This window comes from Lichenostomus cassidix, chromosome 3 (genome assembly GCF_008360975.1).
Source record: "Lichenostomus cassidix isolate B80296 chromosome 3, HeHo_3.0, whole genome shotgun sequence".
Taxonomy (NCBI): Eukaryota; Metazoa; Chordata; class Aves; order Passeriformes; family Meliphagidae; genus Lichenostomus; species Lichenostomus cassidix.
The window spans coordinates 4,624,425-4,642,346 of NC_139483.1; the positions used below are offsets into that span (position 1 = coordinate 4,624,425).

The 17,922-nt window shown below is 54.3% G+C and overlaps 2 protein-coding genes across 2 annotated transcripts; one reads left to right on the forward strand and one right to left on the reverse strand.

The window, feature by feature from the left end:
- Positions 1–368: 368 nt before the first annotated feature.
- NAPB (NSF attachment protein beta) lies at positions 369–8,855 on the reverse strand. Its single transcript, XM_085054123.1, has 11 exons — positions 8,653–8,855; positions 6,615–6,694; positions 6,221–6,337; positions 5,453–5,499; positions 5,298–5,375; positions 4,569–4,624; positions 4,273–4,357; positions 3,579–3,683; positions 3,278–3,346; positions 3,015–3,065; positions 369–2,016 (listed from the first exon to the last, which is right to left on the reverse strand). Exons 1-11 carry the CDS (start codon positions 8,748–8,750, stop codon positions 1,912–1,914), a joined length of 891 nt encoding a protein of 296 aa, XP_084910249.1. The 5' UTR covers positions 8,751–8,855; the 3' UTR covers positions 369–1,911.
- A 370-nt stretch (positions 8,856–9,225) lies between these two features.
- LOC146438900 (uncharacterized) lies at positions 9,226–17,598 on the forward strand. Its single transcript, XM_085054124.1, has 8 exons — positions 9,226–9,626; positions 9,776–9,991; positions 10,137–10,317; positions 10,457–13,621; positions 14,181–14,423; positions 14,674–14,846; positions 15,105–15,222; positions 16,251–17,598. Exons 1-8 carry the CDS (start codon positions 9,322–9,324, stop codon positions 16,509–16,511), a joined length of 4,662 nt encoding a protein of 1,553 aa, XP_084910250.1. The 5' UTR covers positions 9,226–9,321; the 3' UTR covers positions 16,512–17,598.
- The last annotated feature ends 324 nt before the right edge of the window (positions 17,599–17,922 follow it).

A 17,922-nucleotide genomic window follows, 5' to 3' on the forward strand; every position in this document is an offset into this window, starting at 1 on the left:
GGAAACCTCAGAAAGGGCCTGCAGGAATTGGGAGGGATTCTTCATTGGGAATTGTAGTGACAGGACAAGAGGGAGGGAATGGCTTCCCAGTGACAGAGGGGGAATTTAGGTGGGGATTGGGAAGGAATTCTTCCCTGTGGAAGAGTTTTCCCAGAAAAGCTGTGGCTGCTCCATCCCTGGAAGTGTCCAAGGCCAGGTTGGGATAGTGGATGGTGTCCCTGGAATGGGATGAGTTTTATGGTCCCTTCCCACCCAAACCATTCCATGATTCCAAACAGGAATTGAAGGAATCATGACTCCCCCCAGCCTCCCATCATCTCACCATGCTTCAGCCTTTTGAGTTTTCCACAAAAACTACTTCTCCCTCCTTCCATCCATGATTTTCACTTTATTCATGTACAGAGTCACACCAAACATGATATTCTTGCTAAGGCCATTTCCTTAAATAAGTTTTCCGAGTAGAGAGTGATGGAAGAGGGGCGGGAATACAGCGGGAGTGGCGGAATTGTCACCTGGAAACCATCACAATTCACCATGGATACAGCGGAGGACATGCTGGAGCTACTCACACACAACTACCAGGTGTAGGGGATGGAGTAACAGCCCTCCTGCTCCTCCTGTCCTACAACACTGACACAGGGAACGGGAACAGAACCTAAAAAACACCAGGAAAAGCGGAGCCTCCCAAGCTGTGCTTCCCCTCATCCCGGCTCTGACAGTGCTAGACACCAGACAAAGCCTCTTAGGGTGAGAGGGAATGAACTCCATGTGCTTCCAAGCCAGGAGCTGGGAGATCCTCCCCCCTGCATCCCAAGCCCAGGCTTTTCCATCCAGTTGGGATGAACACAACGACCTGTGGGAAATAAGAGATCAGGAAGGGTGGGAAAACACCAAACCAAGGGGAATTTGGCATGGATCAGGATTTTTGGTTTTCAGAACTTTAGAGCCCAATGAGCTAAGCCAAGCTCTATCCAAAGCCCAACATTCCAACCTCACTTTTTCCAGAGGAAAGAGGGGCTGGGGCTGCCTGAACCCTCTGGAGCAGCCCTTAATTAATGACTTCCACTCTTCCCAGAGAGTGACAAATTGCACGAGTTCCCGACGCCTCCGACACATCCATGAAAAACCAGGCAGCTCAGTCCTCTCTCCTTAGCCACACATGCTTAAAACACATCCATAAATTCCAGCAGGAATTTTTCAACCTTTCCAAAGCAAACTGCACTTCCCTGGCACCTGAATTCCAGCAAGGCTCCCATGGGATCAACACCTGTGTGCAGCCGAGGGGTCGGAATTAAGGGATCGCGCCCGGCACACGTGGAGGGAGAGGTACAAAAATAGATCCTTCCTCGGGTGGAGTTATTTGGGAAGTTGAGGGATGGGATGCACCACGAAATCAAGTGGAAAATCAATCCAAGAAAGATGGAAACCAACCAGGAACTAGGGCCAACACCGATCCCGGCGCTCCTGGAATGCCTGTGACGTGGTGGGGGTGTGCAGGATATTCCCAATTCCCAAAGCCTCTGGCTAGCACCGCTTTCAGACCCCCAAATCCAAGTGTATCCAACACTTGAGAATGGGAAAATGGGAACACAGCGGGCTGGAAGCGCTTATTGGTACTGTGCTGGCCTGGATGAAATATTTACATGCTGGAATCGACGGAAGAGCAGGAAAACTGAGAGCTGCGAGTGCAGGCACCGGGATGAGCGGGACCAAACCCGAGGAGGAGGAGGAGGAGGAGGAATTCCACTCCAAGGCCTTCTCCCGCCTCGGATCCGCCTGGAGCGGCACCACAGAGCAGGGGCTAAAGAAACACACGGAGCCGTGGGAGTGGGAAGCGACGAAAGAAAGCGCGGGATCGGGTCGGGAATCCCCGAAAAGTCCTCGGCTGGAGGCGGGAAGGACCCGCGGGCGTCACTTGAGGTCCCCATCGCCCTCGCCCTGGATGGTTTTCTTGATGCGCAGCAGCATCGTGGTGAGCCACTGATCCAGCCGGGAGATGGAGTCGAATTCCTTCACCTGGCATGGGAAAACGTGGATCAGGGAGCGGGAGGGAAAGGGAATGAGGCTGGGAATGCAGAGGGGATGGGAGCGGGGAGTGGCAGGCTTGGGATTGTCCTGGGGGTGAAGGGAAGGGGAAGAGGGGAGAAAAGAGAGGGGGGGAATGCAAAGGAGGACAATAAAGGGAAAAGGGGAGAAAGGACAAGAGGAAAAGGGGGGAAATAAGGGGAAAGGGGGGAAAGACCCAAGGGGTAAGAAGGGGTAAGAATGGGTAAGAAGGAGGAACAATAATGGGAAAGGGGAAAATAACAAGGGGAAAGGGGGGGAACAAGAAGAAAAGCAGGGAAAACAAGGGGAAAGGGAGGAAAAAAGGGGAAACAAGGGCAAAGGGGGAAAACTGGGGGAAAAAGGAGGAAGGGCGACAAAAAGAGGAAGAGAGGCAGAAAAGAGGAGGAGAAAAAGGGGAAGAGAAAAAGAAGAAGGGAAAGGGAGCAAACCAAGGGGAATAGGGGGAGAAATGGGGAAAAATAAGAGGAAAAAATGGGAAAGGAAAAAAAATGGGAAAGGGAAAAAAAGGGGGAAAAACAGGGAAAGGGGAAAAACAACGGGAAAAGGGGGGAAAAGGAGGAATGGTAAAACCGAGGGGGAAAGGGGGCATAAAAGGGGAATGATGAAAAGAAGAAAGGGGGGAAATAGGGAAAAAAAAAACTAAGAGAAAGGGAGGGAAAAAAACAAATGGAAGCAGGGGGAAAGGGCAACAGGGGAAAAAAGGCAATGGGGAAAGAAGGGGAAAGCTCCCCAGAAAAGTCACTGAAATACCACCCAGAGCCCTTCTGGAGCAAAGCCAGGCAGGATCAATGAAAAAACAGGAATGTTAAAGGAGGAAGCTGGGACCTTGCTGGAGCAGCTCTGCTCCCGGCCCCTCTCTGCAGGTTCCCAAATACTGAACAGGACACACTCAACCCACAAAAGGGAGGGAAGAAGCAGCATTCCCAAGTGAATCCATGAGTACTCACTGCCTCAGTGTAAGCCTCGCTGTTTTGCTCCTCATGGGCTTCCAGCAGTTTCTGGGAAAACATTGGGAAAAATGAGTGAATGCTCTGTTATTTCATGTTCCCACTCTGGCATCTCATCCCAGGGAACAGAGATCCACATGTCCTATGGAAAGCACCCACCGCAAACCTGGGGCTGGGCCAAACCCAGGCAAAAGTGAGGCTGATGTCCTCTAAAAGATTGTGATAGAGGGGAAAACCTGTGGAAAAGCCCGCTGGTGACTCACTTTCAATAGCTTGCATTCCCGGGAATCTGTGAATGCCGGGAACATTTCTTCGTATTTCTCCAGCGCAAGCTGGAAGAGAGAAGAGATCCCTTCACACACCATTCCTGGGGCTTTTTCTCCAGGATTTGCCTTCCCATCCTCAAACTCGGAAAAGTATCCACCAGAAATCAAATGTGACAGTGGCACATCAAGATTTCCAGCCACTGTTGAGGAGGGAGCAGGGATTTTGGGATAATGGCTGTAAGCCCACTGAGCTTCTCCCAGCTGGTAAGGAGGGCTTGGGAATTCTGGGATAACTGACCTTGGCATTCAGCTCATCCACGATGAAGTGGCACAGGGCAGCTTTGAAGAAATACTCCTTGGCGCTGTACTTGAGCAAAGGGTTATCCATTGTGTTTGTTCCCACCTGGAAGGAAAAAAAACATGGAAAAAGGAGCAGGAAAGGAAAACCTGGATTAAAACAGTTGAAATTCTACCTTACACATGGCTAGCAATAAAAGGCATGGAAAAAATGACATAAAGGTGTTGGGAAGCAGGGAGGTTTTGAACTCATCCCAAGGGAAGTCAGATCCCACCAGGCTGATCCCTCCTTGCATCCCAGTTGATGACGAAATGGAAAAACAACTGCATTTGGGAAAAACCTGTTCCAGGATTTACCCTCTGGAAGCACCAGGCAGCACTGCCACTATTCCCAGATAAATATACAACAGAAGGCAGAGTTGATAAATCTGGGAGGGAATTTTCTGCCCAAGGGAGTCATAAATACCTTCCAAAGGGGAATTTTTGATGGCTTTCTCCCAACCTTTTGCTGACAACAACACTGAGTATCATGGATGTGGCACCTGGGGACACTTGGCCATGCTGGGGGAACAGCTGGGTTTTGACCTCAGAGAGCTTTTCCAACCTAAACAATTCCACAGTTCTGGAAGTTTTGCCAACCCCTGAGCCCTTTTCCTTGGAAAAAGGTGTTATTCCCATGGGATCCAGCTCCTCACCTGCTCGTAGATCTCGATGGCTTTCTGGTACTGCTCCAGCTGCGCTGCATATGCTGCCACCTTCAGCAGACACTTGTTGGCCGAGCTGCAATCCACATCCCAAAAATCAGGCTCTGAATCCTGGGGAATTCACCAGCCCACGCCCCAGCACCCCTTCCCACAGAGAAAAGTGGGACCCCACAGCTGGGATTTAGAGAAATTCTCTTTGGAACAGCTGAAATTAAAAGTGTGTAGGTTCTGGGAGTGTCTGGGATGGATCCCTGCTCCAGCCCTTCCCGCTGATCCCAGGGACTTGCCTGTTGGATTCCTCTCCCTTGTAATAATCCGCAGCCTGCTCGTAGTGCGCGATGGCCTGGGGACAGAAATGTGGGATCAGTAATCCTGGGATAAAGCACCCTGGGGAATAGCACCAGCATTCACAGAGAGATGGGATCCAATCGAGTGGAGATGAGGAAGGAAATCCTTGTCCGGAAAATAACACCTAAATCCCACCCAGTTTCATCCTGCAAAATTCCTGCAGGAGATCTGCAGCAGGATTCCTATTCAGGGAGCCTGGAAATGGGAATGAAGGAATCGGTGCTGACGTGGGAAGTCAAGGTGCCAGAAAACAGCTCCAGGACATTCCCAAAGCACTCTCCCAGTGGGAAACACTGAGGTGGATTCCCACCAGAGTGTTCTGCCAGTGCTGCTCGGGACAGGGACACATGGGAGGCTTGGGATTGCTCCATGAAAGCCTCCATGCTGGGAAAACACCACTAACTCCAAGACAGAGCTGGGTTGCTCCTACACCAGCAATTCCCAGAGATGGGAATCATTGAGCTCAGGGCAAGGAAATCCCGGAACAGTTTGGCTTAGGAGGGTCCTTAAAGATGATCCAGTTCCACTGGAGCAACACACTCCACTAGGAAGTGGCCTTGGACACTTCCAGGGATGTGGCAGCCACGGGTTTTCTGAGAAAATCATGCCGGGGCTTCCGATGACGCCACTGATGCTGTCACCAGTGATGTCACCAATGCCACCCTGACCTTCTCGATGTCCACCAGCTCAGCCTCGTAGATCTCGGCGATGGTGATGTGGTGCTTGGCGGCGATGGTGAAGCGGCCCTGGGGACGGCAGGGAAGCGGGATGAGCCGTGGCGTTCCCGGGAAGCCGCGCGGCATTCCCGGGAGCGCAGCCTTACCATGTCGGTGTAGATATCGATGGCTGCGTTTAAGCAGTTGATGGCCTCTGCAGCGTGCGTGAGAGACAACAGGGTCAGCCACAGCCCCTTCCCAAATCCCACCCTGGAGCCGAGCCGGGGAATAGCTGCTCACCCAGTGGTGTGTGGAACGGCCTCAGTCCCAGCACACCCCGCAATTCCCGAAAGGAACAAACACCGAGACTACCCAACCCCAAGTTTGCCATCTACATCCCCCAATGGAGCAAAATTCAAGGGATAGACTTCAAACCGCTGCTGTTTTCCAGGGAATTTGGGGGATTTACTCCTCTGGAAGGGTTTAGCCACCCTGAGTTTGTTCCCATGTCTCCTGGGATAATGCTGGGGGGAGGTGGGGGTTTGCTTCCAGACCTATCCAGGCAAAGGGGGATTGGAGGCTTTCCCACAAATCACAACCAGATTGAAAGAATCCCAGATCCTTTCTTCTCATCCCAACAAAGGCCAGGAATGGGGAAAGCCTTAGGGACATGGCAGGGATCCCACTAGGATCCAGACCCACGACTGGAAGCCATTCCATAAAGCCAAGCTAAACCAGGATGGGAAGTGCCGAAATTCTCAACATCCCGCAGCATCCCAAATCCTAAAAAACACCAAGAGGAGATGCCAGGATGGTGTTGACCTCCCTGCATCATCCCAAAGCTCCTTTTGGAAAAGCAGGAATGCACCTCCGCCGCCACAGAGTGCTCGACTGGGAACAATCCCAGAATTCGCTGCCGGATTCCGCTCCCTTACCTTGCGGATCCGCTTTTTTGTAGGCATTCCCGGCATCCACGAAGCTGGTGGCAGAGTCGTGTTTGCTCTGGAGCTGCATGTGCAGCTTGGCCGCCTGGCAAAAGGCATTTCCTGCCGCTGGAAAAGAAGGAATACCGATCCCATGAATCCCAGGAATGCACCGCTTCCGGGATCATCCAGGGAGATTTAGGGATGAGGGCTTCCCACCAGGATCATCAGCTGTCAACTTAAAATTTATCCAAGATCCTTCAGCTCACCCTCCTAGTATTCAAACAGGAGGGATTACATGGATGTAGAGACCATTCCCCATGGAATAATTCACAGGAAGACTTTTGGGTGCTCCCAGAGCACACGGGATCAGGGATGCCACCCCAAACCCCAGGATTGGACTCACCACTCCAGTTTTTGGCGATCTTGAACATGTTGGCAGCCCTGGTGTACATTTCACAGGCTTCCTCCACCCGGGTGTTGCCCCTGGAATGCAGCAGGAATGTTCCTGAGGCCGGGCCGGGAGGGAACACGGCTCCAGAGCCAAAACTGGGATTGGGAATCTCAGCCTCTCCGAACTCCACGAGGCGGATTCCTGCCTGCCCACCCCCATGTGAAAACACTGAAAGGGGAATGCTGGATTTGGGGGCTCTCCCGAAATTCCGAGATGCCAAAGGTCAGTATTTTTGGTAAGAAAATGCAGATTTTCCATGGAAAATCTGCAGAAAAGGAGGCTCTGGGGGGACCTCCTGGGTCTCCACAACTCCCTGACAGGAGCCAGGTGGGGATCAGGCTCTGCTCCCAGGATAAAAAAGGAACCCCAGAATCCTTAAGACTGGAAGATCCCTCAAGCCCGTGAATCCAACATTCCCCCACAATCCATGTCCCCAAGTGCCACATCCAGACTGCTCTTAAATCGAGCTCACAGAAGGGATTATTCCATTTTCTTTTCCACCCCTTGGGAATTCTGGTGCTTTTTTCCCCTCCCTCTCTCCCTCTGGCAGCCGAGCACGGTTGGTTTGGAAGCACAGGCGGGATTTTTGGATCACTCCTTGCCCTTGGAAGCCACCTCTGGCACAAGCCAAAGCCAACGGAGGCGGCACCAGGGAATGCTACACCCGGACAGGCCTCCGGAACCAGACGAGTTCCAGCCTTTTAATCCCAAAAAAATTAAAAATAAAGGAATAACAGCTCTTGTGCAAGGTGATGGAGCAGTTCCAGGAAGAGCCCAGGTGGGAAGAAGGCATTTGGCCAAGCACAGGGAGGCCTGGACATCCCGTTTCCCAGGAAGATGCCAAGAGCCGAGTCACCCCCCCACCCTTCCTTCCTCTTTTTTTCCCTGCATCTATTTTTAGTCCTGAAAATTAAAAATTCCTCTCTCAAAATCTCTGCCCGTTCCCTCCAAGGATTTTCAGGAATTTGCCGCCCGGATTATGCCCCTGGAGCAGGCCCTGCCTGATTAATCTGCCGGAGGCCGGAGAGCAATTTCTATTTAAAACTTGTGGATTTTAGGGTGGCCGCAGCCGACTTTTCCAGTCTGATGGATAAAAACACCCAGGCCTTCACGGAGCATCACTCCAGGAATGCTCTTTCCTTAAAATACTAAGGAAAAGCAGGACTGAGGTGGCCAAACCATCCCGTTTCCAGGCACACCTCCAGGAATACCGACTCTGGAGCAGTCAGGCCCAGGGAAAAGGAGGCTCTGCCATTTTCTTGGATAGCGCCGGCCGCAGCCGAAGCGGAGCCTCGGGGTGCCGGTGCTCCCTGGGATTTTGGGAGAGCCCATCCCTGCCAGGGCGAATCCAGTGCCGCGGCGGCCGGGAGATGATTCCTCCCGGGATAAAGCTGGGATGAGCGCGGCGCCGGACACGGGGAGGGGACAGGAGCCGCAGAGGCCGAGCGCGCTCGTCACATCCCTGTGGCCATGGATGGCCAGGAGGGGCTGCTCCAGGGGGATTGGAAACGTTTGGAGCGGGATGGGGAGGCTCCGGGTGCCCCCTCCTCGTGCCCTGACAGGGATAAGGGAGACCCTCACTCGGGGGGCAGGAATTGGGAAAAATGGGGAAGAGATGGGGAAGGGGGCGATGTCGGAGGTGGGGAAAGGGGCAGTGGAAGACGGGGGAGGTGGAGAGGATGGGAGAAGGAGAGGATGTAGGAGATGGAAAAGGGGGTATGTAGAAGATGGGGAAGGGGGCGAGGAAGAAGATGGGAAAGGAGAGTCAGAAGATCGGGAAAGGGGGGCAGGAAATTGGGAAGGGGGCGGATGTAGGAGATGGGAGGGAGGAGCAGGGGTTAAAGGGGGTGATCCAGGAGCTGAAGGGCAGCAGGAACTGGGAATGGGGGTGTGAAGAGGCCGGAGGGGGGGCAGGAGACGGGAAGGGGGGAGCAGGACATGGGGCGGGGGATGCAGGATGCGGGAAGGGCGGGATGCAGGAGCCGCTCACCCGAAGAGCCCCCGCAGGAAGGAGTGCGAGCCCTTGACCCGCTTCTCGGCCTCCGCCATGAGCTGCACGGCCTCCCGCTCCTTCCCGGCGCTGTCCATCGCTCCCGCTTTTCCTCCTCTCCTTCCTCCTCCTCCGCCGCGGCACCGGGAGCGCGGCGTGCGCGTGCGCGGGGCGGGGCGCGCGCAGGATGCGGGCTCCGGGATCCGGCGGGGATGCGCGATCCGGGAGGGATGAGCGGCTCCTCCCGGCGGGTGGAACCCGCGCAGCCGCGGCGCTTTGGTTATGCCCAAAGGGGCATCCCTTCAGGAGCTTCCTCAAAAGATGGCAGTGTTTGAATGCGAGGGAGTGGAAGCGGGATCCCAGCTTAGTGCTGGCGGTGGGATCTGGGTCAGGTCAATCCTTATCCTGAAGGTTATTTATGTTACTTTCCAAGTTCCCAGGGGATTACCTCACCTGCAACGCAGGAGAGCTGAAACTCAGATTCCCCGGAGGTGGGCTACGCTGTCCTGGGGATATTCCACAGTAAGGATAGTCAGGAGAAGGAACACCTGTGTCCCTGTGTCCTGTCCCCGTTACGTGAGCGCACATGGGAGTTGTTTAGCCTGTGCGGGAAAAACTGGGATATTCCTGCCTGATCCCTCCCCTGCGCCCCTGAGCCGAGGGAATCCCATGACCCTGAACAACCCGCTGGACTACAACTCCCGGCGTGCTTCGCGGCCGGCGCGCGGCAATGACGCCACCGCTCCGCGACCGCTGTCTCCATGGCGACGCTGGCGCATCCCGGCGTCGCTCCCATGGGAACGTCCCGCTCGGAGTCCCGGGAACGGCGGGAACTGGAGAAGGAAGAGCTCGCGCTCCCCCGGCTCCGCTGTCCTGGATCCCTCCTGGAAGGGAATGCCAGCTCTGCAGTGCCGGGAACACGCTGTAATCCCCCCGGAAAGGAAATCCCGGCTCCGGTGTCCCTGGAATTACAGGTGAGTGACCTGGTTTCAGAGCTGGGAGAAACTAAAACCGGGAACATTTCCCAAGCCAGAAACTGCCATCCACACCCAAGCTCGCTGGGAAAGCTGGGAACTGTTCCACCCTGGATCCCAATAATCCCAGAGTTTTTTCCCTTTTCCAGGCAGGACAACATGGAGCCTTTCTCTCTCTCTGAGCTCGGGCTCCCAACAGAAAACAAAGCTATCCAGGGAATTCTCTGCCCCATGGCTGTGGAGCTGTGCCATCTCCTCCTTGCCCTGGAAAGGGAAGATGGGATTTGTCTGGCCTTTCCCAATTTAGGGGAAAAGGCGGAAAAATTGGCCAAAGCCATGGAAGAACTTGCTGCTGTGGCAAGGAGGTGAGTTGGACGGGAATCTCCCAGGTGGATTTGGGGGCTGGGGAGAGATGGAAAAGAAGGTGGCAGGGAGCCTGCGTCCTCCTGGAGAGGTGGGATTGGGAGTGGGGAATAGACAGGAGCACCAAGCCCAGTCCTCCCATTGCAGACTGTCTGAGGATTCCAGTGAGGAAGGGAGCATGGAGACATGTCCCGTGGGTGAATCCCTGATCCAGGCTGGGAGGGACATGGTGCTGGCAGCATTCCAGCTCCAGGAGCAGCCCAACAGCTCTCAGCACCGAGAGCACCTGGCAGCAGCCGCCAAGAGGACCCTGATGGAGACAGCAAAGGTGAGTGGGACACGGGGAACGGACCCGAGCTGGGGGAAGCTCCAGCAGATCCACAGAATAAACCACACCTCCTCCCCCCTCCAGAGATGGAATGGGAATTCCTAACCTGAGTGGCTTTTCTGCCTTGTTTCCTGGTTAGATCCTTCAGCTGGAAGAGGCTGCAGGGATGAGGAGGATAACTGGGGCTGCCAGCTGGCTCCTGGAATGCCTGAGCGTGCTGCAGGATGCCCGGGACACACCAGGGCTGCTGGCAGCATTCCAGGCCTTTTCTGAGGCCGTGCTCCTGCTGAGCTGCCTGGCAGCCAAGCGCCTCCAGGAACTCGGAGACTGTCCTGGGTGGAAGAGCTTGGCCCAGACCCTGCAGCTCCTCCATAAATGTGTCCCACTGATCCACAGCGCCCTGACGCATTCTAGGGATTGCCAAGCCGACCTCTCCCAAGACTCCATTTTCCAGCTGACAGAGAGGACCATCAGGGAGCTCCTCTCCCTGCTCATGGAGCCACAGGACAGGAGTGGGATCTTCTCCCAGGCGGTGAGCAGGCTCCTGGCTCTCCTCTCCCACCCGGAGCCCCTGCACCTCTCCGAGGGCAGGTTCAGCTCCCACTTGGAAGCAGTCATTCTCCACGGAATGCTGCTGGCAGAGTCATCCAGGCTGGACCTGCAGCTGGAGCTGGTGGAATGTTGCTGGGTCCTGCTACAGCTGAGGAGGAACATCTGCAGCCACATGAGCCAGAGGGAGGGACAGCCAGGACGGAGCCAGGGAGAACAGGGACTGGAGCAGCAATGTCACAGCATGAGAGAGGAGCTGAAAAACCTGGATCAGACAGCACTCAGGGCCACTCTGTGCCAAATCCTGGATGGATTCTTCATGGAGAAGGAGCCCCTGAGGCAGCTGGTTGAAGGTGCCCTTAGCCTTGCTGGTTCAGAACGTTTCCCAGAAGGACCAGGAGGAATTTTAAGGAAGCTCCAGCCCCTCATTGCTGCCTTCTTTGCTCAGGCCCAGCGGATGCTCCGAGCGGCCGATCTGGTCCTGGCCAGGTGCACCAAGGCCCAAACTGCCAGGGAAATCCGGGAGGGGGTGGAGCACCTGCGGAGCCTCCTGGCCAGCCTCCCTTCCCTGCTCATGGAAACGAGCGGGAATACCATGGAGCAGCTCCAGGCTCTGTACAGTGCCTGGGCCAAAGCCACCAGCAGCCTCCTGCGCTGCTTCGAGGAGACCATCGGCATAAGGGAATTCCTTCAGTTATCCATCCTGGAGCTGGCCAAGCACAAGGAATGGAGTGAAGCAGCACTGGGACACCAGGATCCCAAGGGATTCTCCTGGCATGCTGCTTGCCTCACGAGCTGGGCAAGCTGGATGGTTGGAGCCACCACCCGGCACGTGGACAGGGCCACGGATCCCATCTTCAGGAATGGTTTGCTGGTGTGGGTGGAGCAATTGGCCAACTCCATCCTGGAACTGGGAGCAGTCACAGCCCTCCTTCCAGGAAGGATTTCCTGCCTCCAAAGCCAGGCTGCCTTTTCCCAGGCAGCGAGCTGCCTGATGGAGTCTGCTCTCCGTGTCCAAGCCGGGCTGGATGGGTCCAACCACCCGGAGATCCTCAGCCCACTCCGGGAGCAAGTGCGGAGCACCAAGGTGGAAAAGGGGCTGGAGCTCAGCACATCCCACACTGGGATACAAGCCAGTACAGATGAGGCAGCATTCCAAGGAGACATCCAAAGTTATCCATCTTCACCTCCAACGAACTTACACCTGGATCCATGGAAAGGGAATATAGAGCCTGTCACCACAGCTCTCCTGGAAGCATCCCGAGCTGGTGACATGGACACTGTCCGTGCTGCTTGCTCCATCCTGCTGGAGCTCTCTGATGGCTGTGTGGAAGCAGCACAGGAAGCACTGCCCGTGGCTGAGCCCCCCCAGCTCCAGAAGCTGGAGCAGCACCAGGATATCGCAACGCTGACCCGATGGATCATCAGCCTGGCCACAGAAACACCCCCTGGGCAGCTTCATGCTCCAGGCAGGCTTCTCCAAATGGCACTCAGGCTCTCGGGAAGGATCCGGGAGACTCAGGAGTGCCTGGCAGCTGTGGCAGGCTCTTGGAATGGTCTGGCCCAGCAAGTGCTCGGGTTTATCCTGTCAGGTGACTTTCCAAGAGGGAAGCAGGCTCTGGATGAGACCATGCTGGGTTTAGCAGGAGCAGTGCAGCTGGCAGGAGACATTGCAAGCACAGCCTCCAGTAAGGAAAATCTGAATCCCTCTGATGTCCAGGAGAGCTTCCTGCAGCTCCAAGCCAAGTTTTCCCATGCTCAGCTGAACACCAAAGTCTTCCTGGAGAAGGCAGCATCCTTCAGAGAATCCTGTGGGATGGAAAAGGCCATCCTGGAGCTGCACGGTGTCCGGTGGGCTGTTGGCATGTGCGTACTGCTGGATGCTATGGATCAATTTGTGGGCAGGGACGTCCTGTTCCTGAGGGAGCTGACCAGTGCCATGAGGAACAAGGCTGGCCCACGGAGCCTCCTAGCTGCCGTTGCCGAGAATTCCTTGAGGCTGCAGGAGGCCGCCCGGCTTTCGTACTTATCCCGCCCTGGAGACCGTGGTGCCAGAGAAATCCTGGCGCTCCGGGAGGAGATCCAGGTGCTCATGGAAGCGCTGCTGGATGTCTCCAACACCCTCCTGCTCTCCCCACTGCCTACTGCCAGCTTGGCCATCCGCTTCGAGCTCCTGAGGAGGGATGTAGCCCTCAGGGCCAAGGCCTTGCTGCTCCACCTGGAGAGGGTCAACATGGAACAGCTGCAGCTCATCCAAGATGTGCTTGGAGCAGCCCTGTCCAACCTCTCCCAAGACAAAAGGGAGACGAGCAAAGAGACTTTTGAGGAGAAGGTGAATCAGCTCATGGCTGATGTCCAGTGGGTCAGGAACACCCTCCAGGATGCTCCAGAGGCTGGTGCTCAACTTCCATCACAGCCCAACCTGCTCTCCATGGCTGATCATCTCCTACTGCTCACAGCTGATGTGGTGGGAAGCGCCCGTCAGCACTGCCAGAGCCACTGGGACACTGGGAATCCCCACCAGGACACTGGGGATGCCCACCTGGACAGTGTGGTGTGGTACTGGTCGGCCAAGGCACACTACCTTGTGACACAGCTCCGGGTTATCCATGGCATTGACAGGGACATCCTGCAGCGCCTCACAGAATGCCTGCAGCGGAAACACTTGCCAGGACCACCCAACGGCACAGCCGGGCTCTCCCCAGCCCCAGAGCCCACCAAGGCAGTGGGAATTGATCCGTGCAGGAGCGGAGGAGTGAGAACCGTGAGGGAAGTGGCTGAGCTGGTACGGTAGCTCTTTTCCCTGGCAGGGTGTTGGTCAGGGCTGTCCATCCCTCCTGGTGCTCCCAGAATGAAGCAGGAATGTGAGGGATGCTGGCAGGGCCTCTGGAGGTCAGCAGGCTGACCCTGGGCCACTCAGGCAGCTCAGGTTGCTGGCAGCCCTGGATTCCTGGATATCCGATCAGCCAGGCACTCCTGCATCATTTCGGATGGGGGCGGGGGGGAGGGGCGGCTGTCCCACTCTCCCTCACCTCCACCCATTCCCTCTGGGAATACCAGCAACTCCACTCCCACGGGTGGCAGGAGCTTGGAAAGGCTTTGGCACAGACCCAGATCACTCAGCAAAGTGGTTTAGAACTCTAATTGTGCTCAGAACTAATTGCATGCTGTCAGCTTGCAGGACATCCTGTTCCAGTGGAGAGATGGCTCCAGGGGCTTCGGATTTAGGGAGAAGGGCTGGTGGGAAGGTGGAGTGGACCCAGCAGGGAGTGGGCAGCTTTCTCACCAGCGTTACTCACCAAAATCTGCTTCAGAAACACCCAGGTGGAGAAGACCGCTCGGCATCGGTGTGTCCACACATTCCATACTTGGAATCTGCTCCATTATTTTCTCGACAGCAGCGGGATGGCCCTTCCAGCATCTCCCCTGCAAAGCAGGAGAGAGGAAACTGTGACATGCAGCAGGGTGACCCCAGCAAGGTGTCCCAGGTCACCCAGGACATGGCCACAAGGGTGCTCCACATGGCTCAGTTCCTGCGGAAGAAGGGCCCCATTGCGGTAGGCAGCGTTTCACCCCTCGTTTTCCCTACGATCATGGCAGCTCCATCCCAAATCCCTGTGCTACCCAGCTCTTGGGAGAGTGGCACTAGCTCTATTTATGAAAAATACTCCAAATTCCTACCTCCTGGTTGGCTGTGAGCTTGGCATCCTGTCCTCTCCTCAGGATGTTATGTGAGCCTCCCTGTAATGCAGGAAAAGCTTTTTTCTCCTTCTCTCCCCAGTCCCATTGATTTTTATCCCATTCCAGAGCAAGGAGCAGCTTGTTGACTGTGCCAGGCAGATCACTTCCGATGGGCAGGTGGTTGTTAAGTTTGGGAACATCCTTGCCAAGCACTGCCTGGATCAGAGATGCTCCATGGAGCTGCTCCGCGCTGCCGAGCACACCCAATCCATCAGCAGCCAGCTTGGCATTGTGGCCAGGTGAGCTGCCAGGACCTGGATCACCTCTCCCAAGGTCATCCAAGAGGGATCTCTTCTCCAAGGGATACGGGTGGTGGTCACCAGAGGTCCTTGAGGGAGGTGGGTGTTGTCCAAGAGCTGAGGAGCAATATGAAGGGCTCTCTCCTCTCCATGGGTTTCCCTGCTCCAATGGCACAGGGGACAAGCTGGGTTTGGAGTAACAGTGCTGTCAGGATGTTCAACGTTTTTCCAATAAAATCCTTTGGAATGTCTTTGAAGGGTGAAAGCAGTGACTGGGGAGAGCAAGGCCTCCTCTGAGCTGCTGGTGAGCAACGTGCAGAACCTGCTCCGAGCAGTCCAGCATGTCCTGAGGGCGGCCGAGGCGGCATGTGTCAAAGTGAGTCAATCATGGAATCAATACCAGAATTCTTTGGGTGGGAAGGGTTGCTCCAAGCCCTATCCAACCTGGCTTGGAACACTTCCAGGAATGGGGTAGCCACGGCTTCTCTGTGCCAGGACCTCACCACCCTCACAGGGAAGAGTTTCTCCCTAAGAGTGAAGGCTGATGGCATCAATTCCATGCTGTGGAAGTTCTTCATCCAGGTCTCTGTGGGAGCTGGGGTCTGGCTGATGTGGGACTCCAGAGGGAGCAAATACTCCTCCTGGAGTATTTTTATTTTGTGCCTTTCTATCTTGTTTCCAAAGCCCATCGTGCATCACCCCAGGCATTGACTCTGTCCTTAAATCCCCTTTACCTGGTCTATTTCCCACTTAATTTTTGGAACATAGAGCACCTTGATTTGGAACTAGTCCATGCTATTCTCTTTATTCCCAAAAGCCAGATTCCCAAGTTTCCCATGCAGCTGCCATCAGTGGCCACCTGATCCAACTGTAAAGTCTGTGAGAGCACACTTTTCCTGAAAAAACTGGAAAACAAGTGCAAACACCACCAGCCTCTCCCTGAGACAGCATTTCCACCTGAATCCCATCCTCCACTATAATTCTACTGTTTTTCCTGGGATCAGCATTGCTTTGTGAAAGAAAAACAGGTTTTTTTAGAATCCCACAATCATCCCAGGGGTGACAAAGCTCCTCCCGTGGTTAATTACATTTAAAACTGCCTCTATTTGTCCATTTTTCACTTTGCTGATGCCAGTCTGGATTCATTAATTAATTTTGACTGTCTAGATTCCAAAATCCTTTATGACCTGGAAATTTCCCTTTGGAAATTTCCCTGCTTATCAACAAACCACCCTTCTTTTCTATCCCTCTAAGAAGCTTTTGAAGCATTTTGAAGATTTAGAAGTATTTTGAAGCATAAAGAGGTGGTGATGCTATGTAGATCACGCACATATCGGCACATCCCAACTTTTCCATCATCTGGGATACACAGGCATATATTAAAGCAATTCTTTTGTCCAACAGGGTTTGGGACAACCCTCAGCTGACCCTGAGGAAGAAGAAGTTGCTGCTTTCTGCCAGCAGTGGAGGAAAAACCTGACACAGCACAGAGCCAAGGAGGCTTTAAATTCCGACCGGGATGAATTAGGGCTCCGAAAGACTCGGGGGGCAAAGGCTGAGCCCACCCTGATGTCTCTGGTGCAAGAACAACCCCCTCAGAGCAGGAATATCCCAAAGCGTCCCAATCCTAGGAAAGGACACACCATTATGGACAGACACCTGTAAATCCAGAGAGGGGTTCCTTGTCCCCATGGCTTTGGAAGCAGAGGAATATTTTGCAGTATGAAGGATTCATGTTGGAGTTTCTCATCATGGCAGGAAAATCTTGGAACAGGCTCCGTGGGGAGGCCAGGAATCTTCTGGTGAGTGTTTTACCCCCAGGGCAGCGAACACCAGCTGGTGAGATGGGATGGATGGGGCTTGGAGCATCCTGATCCATTGGGAGGTGTCCCTGACCATGGCAGGGGGTGGAATGGCATGAGTTTAAGGTTCCTTCCCACCCAAACCATTCCAGGATTGTATGATCCAGAGATATTCAGGCTTTTTGCTGTCTTTCAACCTTTTCACCTTCATATATCCAGGGATACAGCATTTTGTGTCACCTGCTGCCCCTGATCCTGCACATTTCTTTCCAAAAATCCCACTCAGCCCCAGGATTCTCCTATCCAGAGTAAAATGTTCAATCCCCATGATCACCCACCTCACAGCTTCCACAGTATCCCAGACTGGTGCCACTTGGCTGTTCCTGTATCCTGGGTCTTCACATCCATCCTTCCCAGCCGCAGGGTCATGAGCTGTCTGATGGAAACGCTGCTCCATGCTGGCATTCTGCAGGAAAGGTGGAAATGAGCCTTCCTTGTAGAATACACAATCCAGCATCACAGCAGATCCCAACTGGCTCCACAGTGGCTGCAGCCCATTCCAGCCCACCCTGGTGTCCCCACCTGCCTCCCAACCACCTTCCCCGTACCAGGAATTCCATTACTTGCGTGGTAGCAAGGAATCTTCTCCGTAATCCGAGGGAAACAGCACCAGGTACACTGGGGACTCTGGGAAGCTATCTGCAATGGATAAAGCAGGGAGAAGGGATGGATAGAGGAGCCAAGCAGCTAGAATGAAGGAAGGAAGGAATTACACATGGAGACAACAGGCTGTGAGGACTCAGAGGCCTTTGTATCCATGTTCTATTTCCACACTATTTTTCCCTGCTGGCTTGGTTTTTTGAGGAAAACCTTCACCAGTCACAGTGAGTAGATGAAGAAATAATGGACTAATAATAATAAAGGACTAATGGATTACTCCGAAGTAACAACCTGGTTCCATGTCCATTATCTACTTTTCCTACTCAAAATATAGTAAAATTAATGGAATTCATGCTCTGGGAAATCAGGAAGGCAAACCAAAACTGCAATTGCCTTTGGAAATGCCTCCTCTGCCATGCAGGAGTCACTGGCTTCCCTTGGCTGTTCCATGCAAGGCAAAAACTCAAGAGTTTGGGATAAACACTCTGCTGTCCCAGTGGAAGCGGCGCTTGGCAAACAAACATGAGGAAAAGGTCCATGGCCATCACTTGGACCACGAGGAAAAGGTCCATGGCCATCACTTGGCCAATGCACTAAACAAAAAGAAAAGGCTC

Excerpts from the sequence above, each read along its gene's own strand:
- NAPB (XM_085054123.1), bottom strand. The coding sequence starts at position 8,750 with ATGGACAGCGCCGGGAAGGAGCGGGAGGCCGTGCAGCTCATGGCGGAG. Across the intron at positions 6,695-8,652 it reads TTCCTGCGGGGGCTCTTCGG|GGGCAACACCCGGGTGGAGG; the intron begins GTGAGCGGCTCC and ends GCTGCATTCCAG. Across the intron at positions 5,376-5,452 it reads TCGATATCTACACCGACATG|GGCCGCTTCACCATCGCCGC; the intron begins GTAAGGCTGCGC and ends TGCCGTCCCCAG.
- LOC146438900 (XM_085054124.1), top strand. The coding sequence starts at position 9,322 with ATGACCCTGAACAACCCGCTGGACTACAACTCCCGGCGTGCTTCGCGG. Across the intron at positions 9,627-9,775 it reads CGGTGTCCCTGGAATTACAG|GCAGGACAACATGGAGCCTT; the intron begins GTGAGTGACCTG and ends TCCCTTTTCCAG. Across the intron at positions 15,223-16,250 it reads CCGAGGCGGCATGTGTCAAA|GGTTTGGGACAACCCTCAGC; the intron begins GTGAGTCAATCA and ends TTTGTCCAACAG.